We start from the raw sequence: 20698 nt of genomic DNA on the forward strand, positions 1-20698 counted from the left end.
AAGTGCTGCTAATTTGAAAAACAACCCAAAGTTGAGTCAAAATGAGCCAACGGTCGTTTACCACATGAGCCAACGGTCGTTTACCACAAAACAGAGGACACGTGTTCACAAAGAAAAAAACAATAAAACAATAAATCCACAGCATTTGACAAATTACAACCACCAAGTCATGAAAGACCTAAAGCATGTCATCTTCAATTAATGTGACGCTATATATTCATTTGGAGTCGCTACGTCTTCTCGAAAGCTTTCCACTTTGCCGCTTTCTTGATGCTAAACTGTTCCTCAGCACGGTGTCGAGCATGACGCCTCGCCTCGGGCTTTGTCGCGCGTGCAGAACTGCATGGAGCGCAGAGATGGCCTGCCGACCGGCCGGCCGTGCGTCAAGTGAGAGTGGGCGAGCGAGCGCGCGCGCGCGCGACGAGTCACGGCCTCAAGGCGCAACAAAGGAACTCTAATCCCTTTCTCGCCGTGACAGTCAATCTATTGCTTTAGTTGTTGTTGTCCTTATTCCCTCAAAAGCCCATCTCTGTTTCCGACACGATTCATAATTGATCGTCTCGAAATGTGAGCCTTTGGAACGATTCGGTGGCTTCGTCAGCAAAGATTTACATCAGATGAGAAGCTCCTGGACATTTCCCAGAAGACGCTCCAATATGCAACGCGACAAAGGCAACTTGGAAAGACAATTCAAGCGACCGACTTTCATGTCTTTTTTTTGGAATGTAAATAAATTGCTCAGTCCAAAAAATAAAAAAAATAAACATACTAAGAGCATCAAGCTGTCTGCTGTGTTCATAATTAAATGCTGTTTGTCTATTTTAGAGTGACTCGATCATTATTTCATCACCTCGGAGTCGAGGCTGTCGACTTCAGTCCAAAAAGGATCCATCAAACTGGGTCCGGAAGAGGCGGAACCTCCCACTTGAGTGAGGCTGGTCAAGAATCGTGCAGAACTTGAGCAAGAAGAACGTGCGCCGACACGCTTCTGCTGACAGACGCCCTCCTCATCCTCATCCTGTTCCAAGAGCTGACGGAACTTTCTTGGGAACAGATTGTGGCACCATCTGCGCGCCACATGTGAGTGCGGCACACGTGCACGCACATTCTGTTTCTAAACGGAAGCAATCACAAAGTTGCACTTGGAGATCCACGTCTGCCTCGGCGACATCGCCATCAGACGACTCCGGGGCGCCGCTGTGCACAGGTGTGTGTGCGCACGTGCATCTTCTAAAAATAGATTGTGCGTGGCCCATTTTCTTCTGGCAGCGGGGGTTGAATGAACTGTGAGACGACCCGGTGTGTCTGAAGCCCGCGGAGCACCTGAGGCCTCCTCCGCCCGTGGCCCAATTAGGAGACCTCCCAGGTGTGCTGTGGCCACCTGAGAAGAAAGGGGGGGGGGGGGGACATGTCGTACAGTTGTAGCCGTGACATGACAGCTAAAAACATCTCCAATGTGCACTTCTCAGAAGGTTTTTCTTCTCAGGGTGCCGAGTCAGGGGAAATCGAGTCGGGAAAGCGGCAACGCTTCAGCTTCAATATTCATTACATGCACGAGGAGCTCCCACCGTATGGCTCGGCGCTCTGGTCGCGGCGCCGGCCTCCATCGATCGGCCTCACGTGCCAGGAGAGAAGCGCGGCCGACTTCCCGCCGGCCGACTTCCCGCCGGCTTTGAGGAAGGTCGACTTCTCTCTCTTGCTGTTGGCATATGGGGAGCTGATCTTCAAAGGCGGGAGTGTGGACCACCTGGGAGCTGTAATGGATGCCAAGATGGAAGGAGGCCTGCCTGCACGCGCGCACGCACGCATTTGTGGCCACAAAGTTGGAGGTAGAGACTAATGTGTTTTTTGGTTTAATCAGAAATCACTGTCATTGGTAGGTAAAAAAAAAAATTAAAAAACAGCATGCGTCACTTGATTTCCATTTGTACAGTTTCCAAAAGAGAAGATTGCAAATTGGAGTCACATCAGCAGAACGACAACTACGATTGGTCGCCCAGTTTTTCCTCCGCTTCAGATGCGGTGGTTGGCGTAGCTGACGTAGGCGCTGACGGAGGCGCTTTTGCTCGGTACCGCTGCGGAGAGAAAAGACCCGTGAGCCCGCCTTGCGGCAGCTCCAGAATCTTCCGAAGTTGAACTTTCTTTGGCTTTGTAGTTTCAACTCACCGTCTGGCTCGCACAGTTGCGTCTCGGCCTGGCCGTTGGGCCGCTCGGCCGCCAACTGCGACAGTTTGCCGGTGACGGCGGCGGCGGTGACGACGGCCTTGAAGCTGCGCTTGCGCTTGGGCACGTTCCGCTCCGGGTGGAAGATGATGATGTAGACTTTGGGCACGTAGAGCATCCCCAGCGACACCGAGGCGCTGAGGCTGAGCGACACGCTCAGCGTGGCCGTCTGGATGTGCATCTGGGGGGGGGGGGCGAGACTTTTGCCTTCATTTTGACAAGATGGATGGATGGATGGATGGACGGACGGACGGACGGACAGACGGACGTGCGGTTTGGACGGACCACCGAACCGACGGATGGGCTCGCCCAATCACCGGATGAGCGGACATTTCCCCCACGTTCAATTTGCTTTTCCTTCGCCAAGGTCTTCCCAGACTCACCCGCTCGGCCGAGCGCGCCGTGCCGAAGAAGACGGGGATGAAGGCGAGCCAGACGATGCAGGTGGTGTACATGGCCAAGCCGATGGGCCTGGCCTCGTTGAAGGTCTCGGGCACGCCCCGCGTCTTGACGGCGTAGACGGTGCAGGTGAGCATCAGCAGCAGGCTGTAGGCCAGCGAGCAGATGAGCGCCAGCTCCGACGTGTCGCACTTGAGCACCCCCCGCGCGCGGCCGGGGTCCGGCGTCCGCCGCTCCTCGTAGTCCACCAGGGCGCGGGGCGGCCGGGCCACCAACCACGCCAGCGCGCCTAGCAGCTGCACGCCCACCAGGCAGCACGTGATGAGCAGCTGCGAGGCAGGCGAGATGAAGCGCGGCGCCGCCACCGCCGTCTTGCCCCGGGCAAAGATGCGCTGGATGCGGTTGGTTTTGGTCAGCAGAGCCGCGTAGCTCAGGCACGAGCCCAGACCCGGGAAGAGGCGGCGCAGCGAGCACACGGCCACGCCGGGCGGCGCCACCATGGGGAAGGTGGCCGCGTAGCACAGGAAGATGCCCGTCAGGAGCACGTAGCTCATCTCCCGCCCGGACGCCCTCACGACCGGCGTGTGGTTGTGGCGGAGGAAGGCGGCCGCCACGGCGCCGGTGGCCGCCATGCCCAGAACGGCCACCAGGACGGGCACCAGCGCCCAGGGCGAGCGCCACTCCGGCCGCGCCACCGGGATGGGCCGGCAGCCGGTGCCGTTGCGGTCGGGCCGCTGCCGGTAAGGGCACGGCCGGCAGGCGAAGGGGCCGGCCAGGAAGCTGTAGCCCTGGCAGCGCTCGCAGCGCCAGCAGCACGGCGCGCCCTTCAGCGCCTTCTTGCGCTGGCCCGGCCCGCACGGCGCGCTGCACGACGATGCGGGAGGGGGCGCGCCAGGGACGCCCCGCGGCTCGAACTTTAGCGCCGACATCTGCCGAGGAGGAGGAGGCTCACGCGTTAGCATTTCTCACTTGTTTCAAAACCAAACCAAACGGAGGAAATGTGTCAATCGTGGCATGATCGAAGGAGGCGGGGCTTACGTTGAGGCTGAGCTGATGGCTCCAGCGCCCGATGACCTTGTACTCGGGGCCCGAGCGCTCAGCCATCTGGTACTGGAAGACGTCATAGCGGCCGGGGGCGTCGCCGTTCTGGTTGAACGTCACCGGCGTCCCGCCGCTTCCTGTCGGGGCGGGAAGTCGACAAAAGAGCTTCAAACTTGCTTTTTGGAGCGCCTCGCGGTCAGCTGTCCAAAGCAATCACGTCGCCGCGCTCCAGCGCAGCTCATCCGCTAACATTAGCGGTCAACTGGAGCGCGCCTCTCTAGAAATAAACACATGGGCGAGCGACACGGATGAATTAGCATTTAGCCATTAGCGGCCGGCGGGCGCCCCTCTGTTGCTCTCGCACGCTGGGTAACTGTCCGGCAAGTGACGCAGAAGGGGAAGCGTGCGTGCGTGCGTGTGGCCGGCCACTTGGCCAGTTGGCCAGCCGGGAAAGCCTCGTATTTCAAAATACAGCAAAAAAAAAAAAGCCTGACTTTGACGTGAAAATAAGGTCAGGCGCTCCCCTACCGTCGAAGCGGACGGCGCGGATGTGCGTCAGCAGCTCCTTGCCGTCGACGTGGGCCATGCGGGGGCACAGACCCGCGTGGCCGGCACACAGCTGGCGGTGGAGGCGGTCCAAGGCGTGCGCCATGGCGTACACGGCGTCCATCACAAACTGCACTTTGCCCTCCTGCTCGTACGAGGAGTCGCGGCCCACCTTCTCCGAGCCTGCCGGAACAATCGGGAGACTTTGCCGTCCTGCCGATGGATGTATAAGCGATCGCTCTGCTGCGGATGTAATTCCACGGTCGGCCAGTAGATGGCGCCGCCCTATTTTGTTCGGTCGAAAGCAGAGCGGAAGTCTGCCGGCTCAGATTAGTTTGGGCCTGAAGATTGACTGGCTGAAGTTGAACCCAATTGAACAAACACCTTGGCAAGAAATGGCGGCGCCATGCGCTGGCTCACCTGTACACTTTCGGGCCGCTCCCGTCTTCTTGCCGTGCGTCCCCAGCTTGCACCCGAAGTTTTCCTCCCAGAATTCGGCGAACCAAACGTTGCGGCGGTTGTTGGCCAGCGAGCGGCTCTTGAAGTAGCGATCGAAGGCTAAGACACAAAAGACGACGGCGGCGAGCCGCTCAGCCGCTTTGCTTTCTGGCAAGGCGGCGGCGGCGGCGGCAGAGGTTCTGCGTTCTGACCGTGGACGTCCGCCCTCTTGGGCAGGACGGTGACGGCCCCGTGGGCAACCAGCTCCTGGTGCAGCACGGGGGAGACTTTGGAGCCCCAGCTGTCGGAGCCCACCCACAGGAAGTGACCCGTCAGGTTGTGGCGCTTGACCGCGTCCAGGATGCGGCTGTCGCGCGCGCACACACGTTTCAGGAAATGAAAATCAACAATTGCATCCGGCTCGTCCGTACCGGATGTCGTCCTCGTTGGCGAAGGTGACGACGGCGCGGGCGTTGGGCGTCTCCAGCAGCCGCAATACCATCCTGTCGAACTCGCCCGCTTTGGGCTCGCGTGGGATCTTCAGCGCCTGTGCGATGCACACGCCACCTGAGCACACGCACACGCACAAGCGCAGGGAAAGCTCAACTTCCGAAGAACCCGCCGGCAACAACAAACATGCTCGCAACCTTCTCCGCCAGCCAGCAGGAGGCTCCGCTCAGCACCTCTTTATCATCCGTGAGGAGATTGAACTCCTCTTTGTGTTTGTTTGATTGTCATCAATCAAAAAAGATGGAAGTCTCCTTACTTTGGATTCCAGTCTACTTTGTTGTGGTGTCTGAGCGAGCACGCACGCACGCACTTTTCCGCACTTTGCAGGCGCCAGCCACGATTAGCTTCTTTCGATCTTTTTCTTCTCTCTCTCTGATTGGCGCATTTTTTGGGACGCTTCAGAAAATGTGATTAAAAAGGTAAACAGAATAAAAGGTGTGCAAAACAAAGATGATAAATTCCAACATGTAATTAGATGAAATCCTAAAATCAAGCCCAACAACTCCAACTTGCCTTGCAGACATTTTTGTGTACGGCTTGCAAACAATTTTAGGCACAATTTGGGTTGGGCATTGAGCACAACTATCAATGCTAATTGTTAGCTTTTGCTTAGTATTAGCATTTGGCCAGCTAACCACACCACAAACACACACACACACACACACACACGATTTCCGGACCGGAGTCAAGATAATGCAGTCGTTTCTTTGTCTTCACGTGCTGCGCCAGGAAGTTGGGTCACATTTCTTGGGTCGGTCCGGTCTGTTTTTGTACTAAATTGCAGCACCTATTTTTATATTTTTGGGGGTCAAAATGGCACAACTTGCTGGGTGGGTCCCTTTAGGATTCCTCTTCCCAAAAGAACGGCGAGAGCTAAATGGCCCCAGCGTCCCTGCCGAGCTTGAAGAAAATCCTCCCCCTGTTTGGAGTTTTTTACGCCTCGTCTCATGCGCTGTCGCTGTCGACTTTGACCTTGCCCAAAACGGCCGTGATCTTGCGTAAGGCCGCTACAATCTTTTTGGACAACCTTCCCAGGCAGGTGCCGTTGGCGCCGCGCGTCTTTGGCGCCACCCCCGAGGGGACGGGGCGCTTTGACATCAGAGGAAGAAGCGAGTCGACCCGGGACAACGGCGACCGTCGCTCCACCCGGGACGACGGCGACCGTCGCTCCACCCGGGACGACGGCGACCGTCGCTCCACCCGGGACGACGGCGACCGTCGCTCCACCCGGGACGACGGCGACCGTCGCTCCACCCGACACGGCGTCTCCTCGTCGAGCGAGCCTTTGTCGACGGCGCTCTCGGAGCGGCGGCTGCGATGGAAGAAAGGGTGCAGCAGAACCTTGTGCGAGTCCACCCTGAGATTGGGGTCCAGGTCCAGCATCTTCTTGACCAGTCGGACAAAGAGCTGGTCGGTGCGCTGTGGAGCCGCGTCCGCCGCCGCCTCCGCCGTGACCACTTTCAACTCGTCCAGGGAGTTGAGGACCAGGGCTCTCCCGCCTTTGGGCTGGCATCCCGTCTCCTTGGCAAACTGTTCCGGAGACTTGAGCTTCCACCTGCGCACGCCGTGGCCCTCCTTGCGGAAGTAGCGGTCCACTTCCTTCCCGCGGTCCAGCACGCGGTCGGCCGGCTGGCCCTGAGTGTCGGCGACGAAGCTCAAAACGTCGTACTCGGTGCGGCCGGGGTAGAGCGGCTGTCCCGTGGCGAGCTCCACGGCGACCAGCCCCAGCGACCACACGTCCACCGTCTCGTTGAAGGGAATGCCCAGGATGACTTCGGGCGCCCGGTACCACAAGGTCTGCACGCAGTCCCCCGCCGCGATGTCCGCCACGTTTTTGGCCAGGCCGAAGTCGGCCAGCTTGACTTTGAGCGGCCGCTGGTGCCGGTCCACCACCATGATGTTCTCGGGCTTGATGTCGGCGTGGACCAGTCCCACGGCGCTCATGTGGGACAGGGCGGTGGCCAGCTGGTGCACCACGGGCCCGACTTGCTGGACGGACAAGGCGCAGTGGTACTGCATGAACTCGCGCAGGTTCTGGTCCAGCAGTTCAAAATTCAGGCAGATGTTCTCTTTGTGGAAGAAGAAGCCCTGCCAGCGGACGATGTGGCACTGGTCGGGATCCAGAGCCCACAGCTGCTTCAGAACGGAGATCTCCTCTTTGGCGTTGTTGACCGAGTTGTGATGCTTCTTGAAAACCTTGACGGCCACCCTGGTGTCGGTCAGCGTGTTGCGGCACTTGACCACCACGCCAAAGGTGCCCTCGCCCAGGACGTCCTCCACCGTGTGGACCCTGCCCAGAGTCACCCCTTTCAACATCTTCAAGTCGTCTGCGCAGGCAAACACACAGTGCGGACGGACCCGTTAAGCGCCATACGCTTGCCCGTCCGAGGACACGTATTTGACATTGGCAATCATCTGGCGCCAGCGGCGCACCTACCGCTCGGATCCATTTTGGCCAAACGGCCAAACGATGAGGTCGGCCCAAAGGTCCGACGTCATGCGCATTGTCGTCTCGTCGGGGCTTTGGTCAGCGTCGTCGCGCGACCGACCGCTCCAGCGCCTCAAAGACGGGAACGTGACGACCGTCGCCCTTTCTCTGTGACATCACTTTCCAAAGCCATGAAAGAAGTTACCAGCTCACCTGACGCCACTGATGTCATTGCGACGCGTTTGACGTGACATCGTCGCTAAGCAATTTTCGAGGCCTCATCCCGGTCACGTGACGCCAAAGAACAATTCAAGGCACCGCGCCCTCGGCCGCGAGACGACACATCCCATCAGAGAACCTCAAGACGCTTTGACCGGGAGATGGATCGCCTAAAACTTTCGAAATACCAAGACGGCCGGAAAAAACATTTGCTTAATGACCAAGACTGCAGAACTGGGATATGCTCAAAAGAAATGTCAATGAATGGGCCGAGTCGCAAAGGTCTTAAGACTTCCAGGAAGACCTCTCAAGTGACAACTGTTTGACAGCTTCAAACTTGAAGACTGCAAGAGACCCTGAAAGACTCTCAGACCAGAAGATGTCACCCGTGTTTGTTTGTGGACATGAATTTTTGTCATAATGCAGCTGCGGTCAGCAAGTTTGAGGCGAAGGCACAAAACTGAAATGATTTCTGATGAAAGGGAGAGCAGATGCTAATTGCTATCAGCGCTAATCCACACAGGCCAGCTAATCACACAGATCAGCCCACAGCAAAGCATTGATGGCGGCTTAGAGTCTGTCTGTCCGTCCGTCTGTGCATCCATCCATCCATCCATCAGTCAGTCCGTCCGTCCATCCATCCATCCATCCATCCATCCATCCATCCATCCATCCATCCATCCATCCATCCATCCATCCATCCACCCATCCATCCACCCATCCACCCATCCCTACCCGACTCTCTGGAGATGTGAGCGAAGGCCTCGACGCCGCTCTCGCCGTAGTTGCCTTCGGAAGCCAGCGTGGAGACGTAGTTCCAGCCCATGGCCGTGACGACGTCCAGCATAGCCTGAGCCTGGTACGAGTCCGGAGGAACCACGCGCGAGAAAAAGTCGTAGCGAGTGTTGTCGCTCAGCTCCGGGGCCGTTGAGGCGTAGCTGATCTGAGGGATCTGCGGGGCGAAGCGAGGTGGGATTCAATTACACAATCCGACCATGGCCCAAAATCACAGTGGGGCGGCCGCTTGGTAGCGCTGCGGCATTTCATTTGCCTGATGAGCCAACTTCATAACAATCCCCATGTTGCTGCAAAGTTTTGTCCGATGACATCATCAGCGACAAGGTGACGTGAGTCACGCTGACATTTTGGGGTTACGCACGCGGCCACGTGAGACGTGATGCAAACCGACAGGCGCCGGCTGACACCCGGCTGCCGCCACCGCCGCTCCCGTAATTCTCCCGCCGGGACGGAGGGGGCACAGTCGCTGTCTCCGTTAGCACTGTGCTAATCCCACGACCTGAATCTCACGATTGGTGTGTAGGGGGGAGGGGGGGGGGGTTCTCCACCCGCCTGCGGCCACGCCGGACGATGACGCTCTCAGACGTGAGGGCTGGAGAACGAGTGGGCGGCCAGCCCAGGCGGGATGCAGATCCGGCGTGAAGTGCGCCCGCAGACAACACAACCGGGAAGAAGAAAAACAAGAGCCAGACTAAAAACAACACGAAGAAAGAACAAGTGGAAAAAGATCGGGAACAACAAGAAAAACAAAGAATGAGAGCAAGAACAACAGAAGAAGAAGATCAAGCACGAGAAAAAGAAAAACATGAAAAAGAACAAGAATGAAGAACACATACGTACATGAATGAGAACAGGGCAAAAGGAACAATAGCAAGAAAGGAAGATAAGGAAACACAACAACAAACCACAAGATGCAAAGAAGGACACTCAAAAACAGCATTTATGCATCACTATTGGCAAGACTTCACAATCGCTCGCTCTTCAATGACTTGTCTGGAGAGAAGCAGAAGCCGAAGCCGAAGCGGATCTTCTTCTCGCACTTTAAGACGTGCGAACATGGCAACTCGTTTTCACCCGGCGAGGCGCAAGCTGCTAGCGACACTCCCAGCGAACGGCGCACAGCGTGCTAACGTGGCCAAAGACTTTTTGGAAGGAGACCGCCGGGAACCCGAGCTTCCCGTTTGCAACAGCCGCCATTTCAGTAGGACAAAACCCAGAAGCTTCTTTTCCCAGAAGACTTGTGTGACTCTGCTACGTTGAGTTTGGAGTTGCTAATTGTCACCCGCTAATGCTATCCGTGGATCAATTCAAACACAAAGAAGCACGGGCCGCCAAAATGGGCCGAACATCTGGCTGAGCCTACCTTGAAAAGTCGAAGGATGTTGGCCACCATGACGGAGACGGAACTGGACGCCGCCCCGATGACGCCCACCACTTTGTCGGACTTGGCGAAGACGGGCGTCTGTCCGTTGGCGCAGCGCACGTCGCCCGCCTCCCTTTCCATGAGCGCCTGCACAAAGGTGAGCGACTGCTCCAGGGCGTGGGTGTCTCGCGAGCACGTGTCCAGGACGCGCGCGCCCAGCGTGACGTTGGGGAGCAGCTCGGGGTCTTTGTTGACCAGGTCAATGGCAAACAACATGGCCTCGAGACGCTGGACGCCCTTCTCCTTCTTCAGTTCTCCGCAGGCTTGCCCCCGCTCGCCCCGGGCGTGCACCGGGAATAGCCCGCCCAGGATGAGATCTCCGTCCAGGCGAATGGAGTGGGCCAACTCCTGCTGCGGGTCAGGGGACGGGACGGCGGAGCCCGCAAGCAAGCAGCTCTTCATCATCAAGAAAGCCGGCAGCAAGTAGCACCCGCCGACCGCCATCTTGGTGCGCTCACTCACTCGATGAGTCGGCCAGCGCCCGGCCAGCGCCCGGGACCGTGGGGGCCGGCCCCTCCCCCGAGGATCCAAAGCGGGGGTTCTAAAAACAGGGACTGTCGCCTTCTACCGGCCTTCTGCTTCCGTTGTTGGACATTTTGGAGCCACTTCCTAAAAGGCAAAAAAAAAAAGATCCAATCAATTCTGGTGGTATTTTAACCTATAATATTTCGGCTATAACTCTAATCTAAAGCATCTATTCTTTATCCCCTGTGAAGAGCAACAACGCAGCAACTCTAACAGTCAGCTGCCCCCTGGTGGCCAGGGTGCACAGACCTAATGGAGCGCCACAACTTCCATTCAAATGAAGCCAAAAATATGAAAGAAGTGTTTTCAAGTACTGGCTTGGTGACGCGATGATCTAAATTGGCATCTCAAGACACCACCGCATGTCCCTATTGCTTCTTTTAAATTGAATTTTTAGCAATAGCAATTACAGGTCTTAACGACGAGCTCCCAAAAGTGGCAGGCGAAAGTTTATGCAGTGCAAATGTTCTATACTCACGCAAGTCACAACTCCTATGGGGACATTTCGTCGCATCCAAATGCCTCAAAGCAGCACAAACGAAGCACAAACGAATCCGACTATTTTCCTTAAATTTTGCGATTGCTTCACGCAGGTGGCTATGAATACCTGTAAATGGATCCAACGGTGCGTTCGCGTCCCTCCTGCTTCTCCGGAGTTTCACACGCCGTTGATACTTTGCTCCCTGGCCAGCTCCTTTCTCCCTCCCTCCCTCCCGCCGCTGCCAAAAACCAAGACAAAACCCACTAAAGTACACGTTGACGTGCAAAAAGAAAAACGGAGACAGCGTGCACTCTTCGGACCCGCCGGACTGTGTGTTGCAAGAGGGGAATTGGCTCGTGAGCGCGTGCGCGGAAGACGCGACACAACACGGGTGCACGTTAAGTGACGCGCGCCCGCGTGCACAGGTGGCTTGCAACGGACTGGCATCTTCACGGGAAACTTTGTAGAGGCGCCACCCAGAGGAATAACGCTGCAATCACACATAGACCGTCTGTTCGATGGCAATGGGACGGTCGCTGCTTCCCTCTGCTGGTTTCGTAGAATTTCATTGCTCTAAATATGAATAGAGACGCATTTATATGAATGAACACGAGAGCTGGTGCAGCCGGATAACGAGAGGAAAAATAAAACGCAGAGACATGGACTTAGATTGGCTTGCGTGGATCACTGAGCTGCTGCCTTGTATTGATTGCGCGACGGACGGTGTGTCGCCGCCCGCGCCCGCGCCCGCCAGACCTAGCAGCCTACAATGTTGTGCTTTATACAGCAATGAAATTCTGACATGGAATGGAGAATAGCACGATAGCAAGAATTCAACAGTTTGTGCGACAATTCAATGGGAAGCGTGTCCGGTGTGCGCGTTTTGGCCACCAGGGGGCAGTACGAATGCTCCATCCACAGACGACACGAACATTTGATGGCGAGCGAGCTTGGCAACAAGCGACAGTGATATTCTCTGGTCTTCAGTTCAGTTTGCTCTTCACGCATACAAATGGTGGCGCAGGAAGTCCAAGGTCTTCTTCCAGGCGTCCTCCTGAGCCAGCGAGTGCGCCGCACACTCGCCTCCCCACAGAGCCGTGACTGCAAACACACACACACACAGGAAGCAAATAAAGGACATGAAGAAGGACATCAACCGGGGGGAGGGCCAATTAGGACATGAACCGAGACATAGACCAGAACATCTGAGCCGTTTGCGCTAACTTACGCTTCTCCCGAGTGCCCACCGATCTGAAAGAACTGACTCGAGTGTGCGGCGAGTACGGAGGCTCCAGCAAATGTCCTGCTTTAGGGTACGACACAACGCTCAGCAGGTGGACGTTGCCCGCGTGCTCCATCATCTTCTTCATCTGGGACACATACGTACATGCGAGTTGGTTTTCTACAATGATGATTTGAATACGGGCTCATTGAAGTCGCCATGCTCACATCTTCAGCAGACTCACAGGCGGGCCAGTTCTGGTCATCCTCACCTGCCACCACCAACAGGGGGCACTGCACACGGCCCATCTAACAAAGTACAACCAGCGCGTAAGTAGCAAACCCGAGATCGGGATCAGGACCAAAAAATGAAAGCGGAACCGGGAACCCACGTCCACTTTGAAGGCGGGGTCAGTGGGGATTGGCAGCAGCAGGGTTCTCATGATGGCCTCGTTCTTGTCGTTCAGTTGAGCCTTGTGCCCGTTCCTGATCGGGACGGAAGGCAAGCGACAAACGTGAAGAGCAACATCTCGTCTTCCCAACAAAATGGCCCGAGCCACCACGACGGGGAACATTACTGATCAAAGTAAGATAAAATGTCCACTATAGTTCCCTCCACGGGCTGCACGTGACTTCCACTGATGGACACCACACACCTGGGCTGTGACACACACACACACACACACATGCATGCAGAGTGAGTCCAAAGGTCGTAGCGCATTCTCCATGCAATGTCGTGTGTGGCGCAACCTTGACTACGCGCGAGTAGGCGGCCATCTTGAGCGTGACGCTGACTCCAAAGGAGAGACCCAACATGGCCACGCGCTGGGCCAGCACCCGAGGGTGGCGCTGCAGGAACGCAAAGGCCTTCTGCGTGCAGAGAGTGCCATGCCATGCCAACAATCTGTTTTGAACCTCAGCCTACGACGTACGTGAGGCAGAAGCAGCACCATCTTTACCTCAAAATAGGTGTTGTCCACCATCTTGCCAGTCTCCAGCGTTATCTTCGGGGTCATGTAGTCCAAAGCCATGGCGGCAAAGCCGTGCGAGGCGAAGAGCGCCGCCCGGTACTCAACCAGCTGGCCTCCGCCTCCCCACAGGTCCAGTATGGCAGGGAACGGTCCCGGACCTGCTGACCGTTTATGTCGATTACGGCTTCATTTCAACACAATCCAACACGGAGGCAAGCCTGCATTCTCGTCCGTACAATTCTTTACCAAGGAATCGTTTTTATGTCTTTCTTTTTTTTTTTTTTTTTCAAGGAAATGGAAAAAAAACATTTGAGGTTAGTTACGGCAGCACCATATCGGCATTCTCGTACCTGCGGGCAGAAAAAGGGTCGCCGTCAGTTCCTGGTCCGTAACGGGGGTCCTGAGAACGCCGGGCGCCACGTACCAGCGCTCCAACACCTGGGAGGCCAGTGGGACCCGATCCACAAAGTCACTGAGGTGGTCCTGGTAGACCGAGATGGTGAACTCCATTGGGATCTGCACATTCTTCTTCCTCATCCTGGAGATGAGCTGAGATGAGCCCCTTTCTTGCTGCCACGAATGTGGTCTAGCAGGTGGTGGTCTAGCAGGTGGGGGTCTACCTGAGTCCAGGTGGACTTCCCCGAACTGGTCTGATGCTCCAAAAAAGACCCATCTGCTCCACCCCGGTGTATGTCCCTCCCAGGCTGGGATCCTTGGTTGCTGCAAAGCAAAGCCGTTTCTCTTCAAATCTGTAACATTCTCTGAGGCTTTTGGGAGCCGTAGCCCTCGTCCCCCTCCCACGCCCCTACCATTGAAGGAACCCGCGACGTCTGTCAGGTAGTGAGCGTAGGCCTCCCACCCATGTCCGTCCTCGCAGCGGTGGAAGGCGCGCAGGGTGAGATGGGCACTAGGGGGCGCACTATGCACCAGGATGGTCAACTTCTCGTCCACCAGGCATCTGGACGGACGAACCGACAGCTGGACGCTGCACTGCAGACTCGACATGATGACCTCCCATAAAAGTTGACACAATCATTTACGGGGGTTATGGAATTTGTGCAGCAGCTTCAATTCCATTTGTTTTCACATTCATGATCTATTGCTAAAGAAAAAAGTCGTTACAAATGAATGTTGAATTCTTTTAAAGGGCCATCACAATAGAAGCAGAAGTGTCTCGTCTGTTAGAAACTTCATTGCCTTTTTAATTGTCTTCGTTGAACTTTGCATGTGAAAAGTAACTGATTGACACATGCAACAAACGTTATTATGGAGTGAATCAAGTTTCATAGTACAAGACTCATTTTGCTGAGTTCACTGCAGCAGCAGGCCAACACAAAGTTGATGTTTAACAGACGGACTGAAGTTCACTTTTATTGTGAAGGGTCAGTGCATGCACAGATTTGTTGTTTAGCATCAAAACGAACCAATTTGCCTTTGTCACTTCTTTTCCCTCTTTATCTGAGCTTTCAAGTTCGATGGCCGGCCCATGTGTCTTTTTGCAAAAGTTATCCGTAAGCATAAACGTTTTTCCGACCTGACCTCCTAAATTCGGTTTGACGTTTACGCGGACGACTCATTCGTCACATGACCAGACTTACCGGCAGCAAAGAGCTGTTTGGCTTCGGCTTCTGCGGTGCTCAACAACCTTGGAAGCACAAAACCCGACCGACCGACCGACACGTTCAGTACTTGCCAGAGACGCTCCAACTCGCACTCCCTCTTCTCCATTCAGTAGTCAATCTCCTCCCCCGGAAGTGGACAAAACACGTCGCCATAAATCCACACGGACACAAGATGGCGCCACAATCACTTCAGAGATGTCCTCCAAAAGATAAACGCGAAAGGGAACTCCGAATACCGCAATGAAAACGTTCAAAGGTACTAAGTCGTCGTCATATTTAGGGCGATTATGAAAGGGAAAATGCTGTCATAGTCGATTACTGCCCCGAGACAATTGAATCCATGTGCAAATAAAATGAGAAACCAAAATATTGATGGGATTTTATTTCTTCCAGAGGAGGCTACAGCTGGCAAGAGTGCATAGAGGTCCAAAACTTGCATATAATTGCAGAGGCTAGCATGCTAACGACAGCTAATGAGCATGCAAAGTGATGTTGACGCTAGCAACGTTGCCACGGTAACAATTCAAGGCAGCCAAACTTCATTGTCAATCAAATATCAAACGCCTGGAGTGTCTTGAATTCCTTGTTGCAGTTGCTCTTCTTGCATTTGCCGCTAACCAAAACGATGGCTGGCGCTACATGGACACAAGCTCGTCATCGTCGTCACCTTCATGAGTCCGGCTCAGGTCAGCAGAGACGATGAGCAGTCAGTCAGTCAATCAGCAGCAACAATCAAATACGAGACAACTAAAAGTGCTACATTAGCACCAGCTACAAAAAACTCTTTTCTTTGGGAAAACCAGTTGGAGTTTCGCTTTGGAGGAACAATTGCAGTCGTCATGTAACAGACGCTAACAAAACATTTGAAAAGTCATCAAACAAAAAAAAGCAATCGATAGACAATTGAGACTTTTTCTTCTATTCCCTATTCTTTTGGGGGGAGGGTTAGGGTCAAGAGAAAATAAAAAGTTCTCCAGAAAATGACTACTCAGTCGCAAGAGTTTGCCATTGGTGGAACAATTGTCGGTCGTCATGTAACAGATCGAAAGAAATTAGAACTTTCCTTTTTTTTTTTCCCCCTTGAACGAAAGTCAAACCTTTACGTGCGACTAAAACGTTGTAATCTTCCAAGAATAAGATCATTTTCTACATCTCTTAACAGTGGAGGCAAATAAATAAAAACATTTTTAAAAGAAAGAAAAAAACTCCTTTGAAAGCGTCCCAACGAGTCCGAGATCAGACGAGAATTGACGAGGACATAGATAGATAAACATTCAGACCTGGAGAAACGCGGGACTTAACACGAAGATTTGAGTCTGACTTCTCGGTCAGACTGGACTCAAGCAGGACTTTGACATATAGACTCAGCAGAGCCAACTGCAAACTAAAGACGAGGGTTTGTCATTCAGCACTAACATCTGAAAAATCAGACCCAACTCGGGCCTCCAACCCCATTTGAAGACGACGACGACGACTCCATATTCAGACCCGACTAAACATACTCAAGAATTTGAGCGGTGGCCAGTTGGTCTCGACATTCAGTAGGACTTCACCTTTGACCCGAGTCAACCCCGACGCTGAAGCGTCTGGACGTTACCGGCCTTCCCGATTCTCTGCGACAGCACCGTGGTCACCTTCCCTCTGGAACGTGACCCGATCAGACCCGCTGAACAAAAGACGAAGAGGGAGGCGAGTCGCGGCTCGTCGCAGACCCTACGCGGAGCAGGTGGGCGCCAGCTCGTCAAACATGGCCGCCTCCTCGATGCCTCGGGCAAACAGTTGGATCAGCTGACAATGCACTCTGGAAAACAACAAAATCCAGTTTGGGGGATTATTCCACAAAAGGGGCCATTGGGGACTTCCAGGGGAAGGAAGGCAGTCAGTCACCTGACATCGATGGCGGCGTGCGGTAGGATTTCGCCGTCGCAGTTCCAGCTGCTGAAGGGGGCCGCGCAGCCGCAGGCCGGGTGGTCTCGGCAGATCTTTCCGAAGATCTGCCGCTTCCCGTCCAGCGGGTCCAGTTCCAGCTCTGAGTCGCTGCGGCAGTGTCGCGGGGTGAAGCGGAAGCGCCGCACGCGGTGCACCTCCACGAAGGACAGGTCAAACTGAAAGACGGGCGCAGACGGACGTCAAGGCCGGCCGGGACGGGACAAGGCGAGGCGAGGCGCTCACCTGGTCGTCCTTGCTGGTGTGGCGCAGGAGGTGCCTGAGGAAGTTGAAGCGGGAGCACTTGCGCACCAGGATGAGGTCGGCGGTGCCGTCGGCCAGGTGGGCGGCGGGCGACAGGCCTTTAGGGCTGCGGGGGCACGCGCAGCTCATGCTGGCCGCATTGATGGCCAGGAACTTGCCGCGGACGCTCCGCCAGCCGTCGTCGCCGTCATCGTTTTCTGCAGCGCAGGCGAGCGCACGTTTGATGCTGTAAACGTTTGCTGTGGCGTTCCTCAGAGCTCCGTCCACGGCTCTTTTTCTTTCTTGAAAAATATTTGGGGTGAAAACATTTCCCTTCTGGAAGTATTGGTTTCCTTCCAAGAGCCTATTCTACGAAACTAAATCTTTGAAGAAATGACATTTGGTAAAATAGGTATTTCCCCAAACTAAACATCTCCCAAAAGTCCATCTTCAATCAATACGTTTTTCTTGATAAGAAGATTATATTTTCGCATTTGTTTCTTCTAGTGAGTTAGTTACCTACCGCTGCCCTCGTGCGGGTCCGTCTGGTAAATGGCGGCTCTCGCCGACAACAGCTTCCCGTTGTCCCCGCAAACTGAGCAACTGCAAAGGAAAAACCGGACATTCGTGAAGGTCCCGGCACGGCGACTTTTGCTCCTTTGCCTGAAAGCGGCGCCGCCGGCCTTGGTTTCAAAGCCCGCTCGTTTGCGAGCGTCCTCACCCGGCTCGACACCTGGACGCGTCCCCGGGCGCTCCGGCGCCGCCGCCGGCCGGCAGGTAGGACACGGTGCCCTCGTAGTGGTGGTGCGTGAGGAACATCTTGAGGCCGGCCAGGTCGTACCTGGCGGGGCCCATCCAGCGCTTCCTCTCGCTGTCCGTCAGCACGTCGCCGTAGAAGCCGTAGCCCAGCAGCGACACCGAGTAGCGCAGGAAGGCGTCGCCGTGGTGCACCGAGCACACGTCCATGGGCTGACGGTCGCCTGGCAAGGAGGCGCTGGGTGAGTGAGGCGCGCTCGGTACTTAGTCCCGCTCAACGCGTGCTGCCGGACTGACCCACGATGATGTGCAGGGCAGAGGTCACGGGGTCGTTGGTGCCCACCGTGGCGAAGCAGATACAATCTGTGGAGCCTGAAGGAGAGACAAAGACATCCAGAAGAAGGCCAGCGGCCAAGAGAAAGCGCCAGGGAAGCGCAAACCTGCTGGGATGATTCCGATGCGCAGCGGGCAGGCCACCAGCGTCTGCTCGGCCCGCTCGACGTCCACGCCGGCGTCCCTCTGCGTTCGCCACACCAAGCCGTGCACCATCTCGCTGAACATGCCGTCGCCGCCCACGCACACCACGCTGGCCAGGGAAAGGCACGCACGTTAGCACGCCGGCAAGCTCCCCGGGCGGCCTTGACGCTCACTTACCCGTCGTACTTCTTTAGCTCCGCCTCCTCCCTCAGGTGGTCCCGGGCGTGGTTGGCGTACTCGGTCACTACGGCAGTAGATTCCGCAAAATCGACTTATTTCCCTCATGTACAGTTCTTTTTTGGTTGTATTTGGACGTTTTTTGGGATGCCTTGACTTCATATTGACTTGAATGAGTAGCATCAATTGCCAACATTTTACATCGAATGGAAGCAATTACCAATTGGGGACTCTAAAAATGGCTTTTTTTCTTTTTTGCTGGCATACCAATGACGTGCGTGCCGATGCCGGCGAGAGCAAAGAGCGGCGCCACCTTCTGCTGGTAGACGCGTTTGGCCTGCCGTTTGCCGCCATACGGGTTGATGTACACCAGCAGCTGTGTCGGTCTGCCGCCTGCGACAACACAACCATACACACGATTTACTCGACCTAAAAACTGCTTGTGTGTGTGTGTGTGCGCGCGTGTGTTGAGGTCCGCACCGATGGCCTCCAGCTGCTCTCTGATGGTGCTGACCCAGCGGCGGCACAGTCCTACCTGAGGACACGCGAAGGTGACGTCGGCGCACCGCCAGCGGTGCCGCCGACACCTCTCCACGTACGACACTGCAACCCAACGCAACGCAACGCGGCTTAGTTAGCTAGCACTTTTTGACGGAGCATTTTGGAGTTCGACGTACGCTTGTGTAAATCACACGCGTCCGGGTTGGGTGCCATCACCTGTGAAAGACCGCCTGCGGTCTTTGGCTTGTCCCTCTCTGATCTTCTTCCAGCTCCCATCGTCCCTGCCGATCTTCTGATCCTCTTCGGGCTCCTCCTCGTCCTCCTCGCGCACACTGATGATCTCCGATACGCGCACGCTATGACACACGCCTGACACGGGCGCACGCACGCGCACGCACGCACACACACACACACACACACACACACACACACACACACACACACACACACACACACATGGACAAGTCATTAGTGCTGAAATGCGGTTCATTGTTGAGCAAATATTGACGTGACTAAGTAAGACGCGAGCTCCGGACTTCCTTGGCTTCCCGAAAGGGCCGCGACGGTGACCTTCACATCATGAGCTGTGACACACAGGAAACTCAAACGGGAACGTAGGCGGGCTGTGTAAGATGATTTGTTTCAGACGCTAACAATCTGAGGAGCACTCGATTGGAGTTTTTGTTTCACACTAACCAGGTTGGCCTCAGCGAGTCTAAGATCCTCTTTTCTTAAAACAGACGTGCTCAAGACAGGCATCAGCAAAAAGGGACAGACGTGCAAAGTGAGAGCACGCAAGCAAGCACCATATTTTGGAGTTGACGTGAAAGATTCACGGAGGGTTTCGACGACTCCGGCTGTCGCCTTGGCGACGAGACAGACGGAAGTCTTCAATTCAATCAATAACCCATGACGGCGGGACGGACACAAGAAGCGTCATCCTAATGTTTTTATGACGACAGAGGTCACCTACATTAACATGACATCGTTCTCGTTGTTAGCGGTCATTCATATTTTCCACGTCGAATTTTCTTTTGGGATGGTGGCACGTGGCTAGTTACGTAAGCTTAGGAAAACAAGAGGGGCCGTATTGTATCAAATCATTTTCAGATCTTGACGCCACACAAGTGCGCTTTATTCGTCGTCGTCCGTCGTGCTGTGGTTGCCACGCAGGGCGAAAGTCTCTCGTGTGCTCGTGTGTTTAGATTAGAGCGACAAAGGGGGAAGGGGGGGGGGGGTGCAATTGGGTTCGGCTCGTTCGTTGTCTCGTTCGTTGTCTTACTGGCTTTGAACGGATGGTACACCGGGCTGGAGGTTCGCCTCTTCCAGGTCAGAAGGGACCGGCACAGGCTCACTTCGTGCCCGACGTTGCGGATGCGCAGCTCGGACAAGAGCAGCAGTCTCACCGGCCTCTCCATCCGACCGGCCGGCGGCGTCCGTTGTCCGTCCTTCAGGCCCGGGGGAAAGGTTACCTTGGCTGGGCCATGTTGTCTCCGTTAACCTCCTTCACCTCACCCGGTCAGGAGTGGACGTCCGATTAAACGCCGAACATTCAACGGGCTCAATGGCTACCGTGGAACGGATTGAGCTCAAGTTGTTGTGGGTTTTTTTTGGCCCCCTCTTCGGGATAGCGGGTACATACCGGAAGTGGGAGTGGCCTGATGCTGCGTTGAGGTGCTAGTAAAAAAACTCGTTAAAGTTAAATTCCTTCTCGTTTAAAATACTTTCATATTTCACTTTTATTTAGCACTTTGGGTAATCTCTAGTTGAATA

General features: G+C 55.2%; 4 protein-coding genes and 1 long non-coding RNA gene across 11 annotated transcripts; 1 reads left to right on the forward strand and 4 right to left on the reverse strand.

Moving 5' to 3' along the window:
- The first annotated feature begins 135 nt into the window (after positions 1 to 135).
- On the forward strand, positions 136 to 1858 carry LOC148397166 (uncharacterized). Of its 2 annotated transcripts, none has more exons than XR_015858927.1 (3): positions 136 to 725; positions 826 to 1207; positions 1487 to 1858. It is a non-coding gene; the product is annotated as an uncharacterized LOC148397166 (long non-coding RNA). The 2 variants fall into 2 exon arrangements; XR_015858928.1 differs by having other exon boundaries at positions 826 to 1080.
- On the reverse strand, positions 1841 to 11558 carry LOC148397167 (metabotropic glutamate receptor 8-like). 5 transcript variants are annotated; one of them, XM_088377810.1, is made up of 12 exons: positions 11158 to 11242; positions 11029 to 11072; positions 9966 to 10634; positions 8540 to 8756; positions 5079 to 5214; positions 4860 to 5014; positions 4630 to 4767; positions 4192 to 4494; positions 3661 to 3800; positions 2607 to 3551; positions 2167 to 2404; positions 1841 to 2075 (listed from the first exon to the last, which is right to left on the reverse strand). In XM_088377810.1, exons 3-12 carry the CDS (start codon positions 10467 to 10469, stop codon positions 2014 to 2016), a joined length of 2838 nt encoding a protein of 945 aa, XP_088233936.1. In that variant the 5' UTR covers positions 10470 to 10634; positions 11029 to 11072; positions 11158 to 11242; the 3' UTR covers positions 1841 to 2013. The 5 variants fall into 5 exon arrangements, with proteins under 5 accessions (XP_088233936.1, XP_088233938.1, XP_088233937.1 ...); XM_088377812.1 differs by lacking the exon at positions 11029 to 11072 and having other exon boundaries at positions 4192 to 4392; positions 11158 to 11558; XM_088377811.1 differs by lacking the exon at positions 11029 to 11072 and having other exon boundaries at positions 4192 to 4422; positions 11158 to 11558.
- Positions 5148 to 8492, reverse strand: LOC148397168 (homeodomain-interacting protein kinase 1-like). The gene is made up of 2 exons (XM_088377829.1): positions 7595 to 8492; positions 5148 to 7484 (listed from the first exon to the last, which is right to left on the reverse strand). Exons 1-2 carry the CDS (start codon positions 7605 to 7607, stop codon positions 6103 to 6105), a joined length of 1395 nt encoding a protein of 464 aa, XP_088233955.1. The 5' UTR covers positions 7608 to 8492; the 3' UTR covers positions 5148 to 6102.
- Positions 11559 to 11696: 138 nt separating the features above from the next.
- LOC148397169 (peroxisomal succinyl-coenzyme A thioesterase-like) lies at positions 11697 to 14981 on the reverse strand. The gene is made up of 11 exons (XM_088377832.1): positions 14822 to 14981; positions 14033 to 14234; positions 13844 to 13943; positions 13574 to 13761; positions 13212 to 13381; positions 13003 to 13122; positions 12831 to 12913; positions 12645 to 12738; positions 12481 to 12561; positions 12260 to 12401; positions 11697 to 12132 (listed from the first exon to the last, which is right to left on the reverse strand). The coding sequence occupies exons 2-11, from the start codon at positions 14226 to 14228 to the stop codon at positions 12032 to 12034; spliced, it is 1275 nt and encodes a 424-aa protein (XP_088233958.1). The 5' UTR covers positions 14229 to 14234; positions 14822 to 14981; the 3' UTR covers positions 11697 to 12031.
- Positions 14982 to 15212: 231 nt separating this feature from the next.
- LOC148397170 (ceramide kinase-like) lies at positions 15213 to 20605 on the reverse strand. Of its 2 annotated transcripts, none has more exons than XM_088377820.1 (12): positions 20208 to 20605; positions 19142 to 19294; positions 18905 to 19027; positions 18692 to 18817; positions 18425 to 18491; positions 18211 to 18356; positions 18068 to 18142; positions 17736 to 17994; positions 17538 to 17617; positions 17018 to 17316; positions 16733 to 16950; positions 15213 to 16646 (listed from the first exon to the last, which is right to left on the reverse strand). In XM_088377820.1, exons 1-12 carry the CDS (start codon positions 20341 to 20343, stop codon positions 16559 to 16561), a joined length of 1770 nt encoding a protein of 589 aa, XP_088233946.1. In that variant the 5' UTR covers positions 20344 to 20605; the 3' UTR covers positions 15213 to 16558. The 2 variants fall into 2 exon arrangements, with proteins under 2 accessions (XP_088233946.1, XP_088233947.1); XM_088377821.1 differs by having other exon boundaries at positions 17018 to 17232; positions 20208 to 20604.
- Between the last annotated feature and the right edge of the window lie 93 nt (positions 20606 to 20698).

Source organism: Syngnathus floridae, chromosome 6 (genome assembly GCF_059516105.1).
Source record: "Syngnathus floridae isolate MCC-2025c chromosome 6, RoL_Sflo_1.0, whole genome shotgun sequence".
NCBI classification, from domain to species: Eukaryota; Metazoa; Chordata; class Actinopteri; order Syngnathiformes; family Syngnathidae; genus Syngnathus; species Syngnathus floridae.

Coding starts and splice junctions, on each gene's coding strand:
- LOC148397169 (XM_088377832.1), bottom strand. CDS start 14,228: ATGTCGAGTCTGCAGTGCAGCGTCCAGCTGTCGGTTCGTCCGTCCAGA. Junction 13,762..13,843: donor GGAAGTCCACCTGGACTCAG/GTAGACCCCCAC, acceptor GCTCATCTCCAG/GATGAGGAAGAAGAATGTGC. Junction 13,382..13,573: donor GACCCTTTTTCTGCCCGCAG/GTACGAGAATGC, acceptor AACGGTCAGCAG/GTCCGGGACCGTTCCCTGCC.
- LOC148397167 (XM_088377808.1), bottom strand. CDS start 10,469: ATGGCGGTCGGCGGGTGCTACTTGCTGCCGGCTTTCTTGATGATGAAG. Junction 3,801..4,191: donor CCGCGCCGTCCGCTTCGACG/GTAGGGGAGCGC, acceptor CCGCCCCGACAG/GAAGCGGCGGGACGCCGGTG. Junction 2,076..2,166: donor GCAACTGTGCGAGCCAGACG/GTGAGTTGAAAC, acceptor TTCTCTCCGCAG/CGGTACCGAGCAAAAGCGCC.
- LOC148397170 (XM_088377820.1), bottom strand. CDS start 20,343: ATGGAGAGGCCGGTGAGACTGCTGCTCTTGTCCGAGCTGCGCATCCGC. Junction 18,492..18,691: donor CATCGGCACGCACGTCATTG/GTATGCCAGCAA, acceptor CTACTGCCGTAG/TGACCGAGTACGCCAACCAC. Junction 17,618..17,735: donor GCGTCCAGGTGTCGAGCCGG/GTGAGGACGCTC, acceptor TTTCCTTTGCAG/TTGCTCAGTTTGCGGGGACA.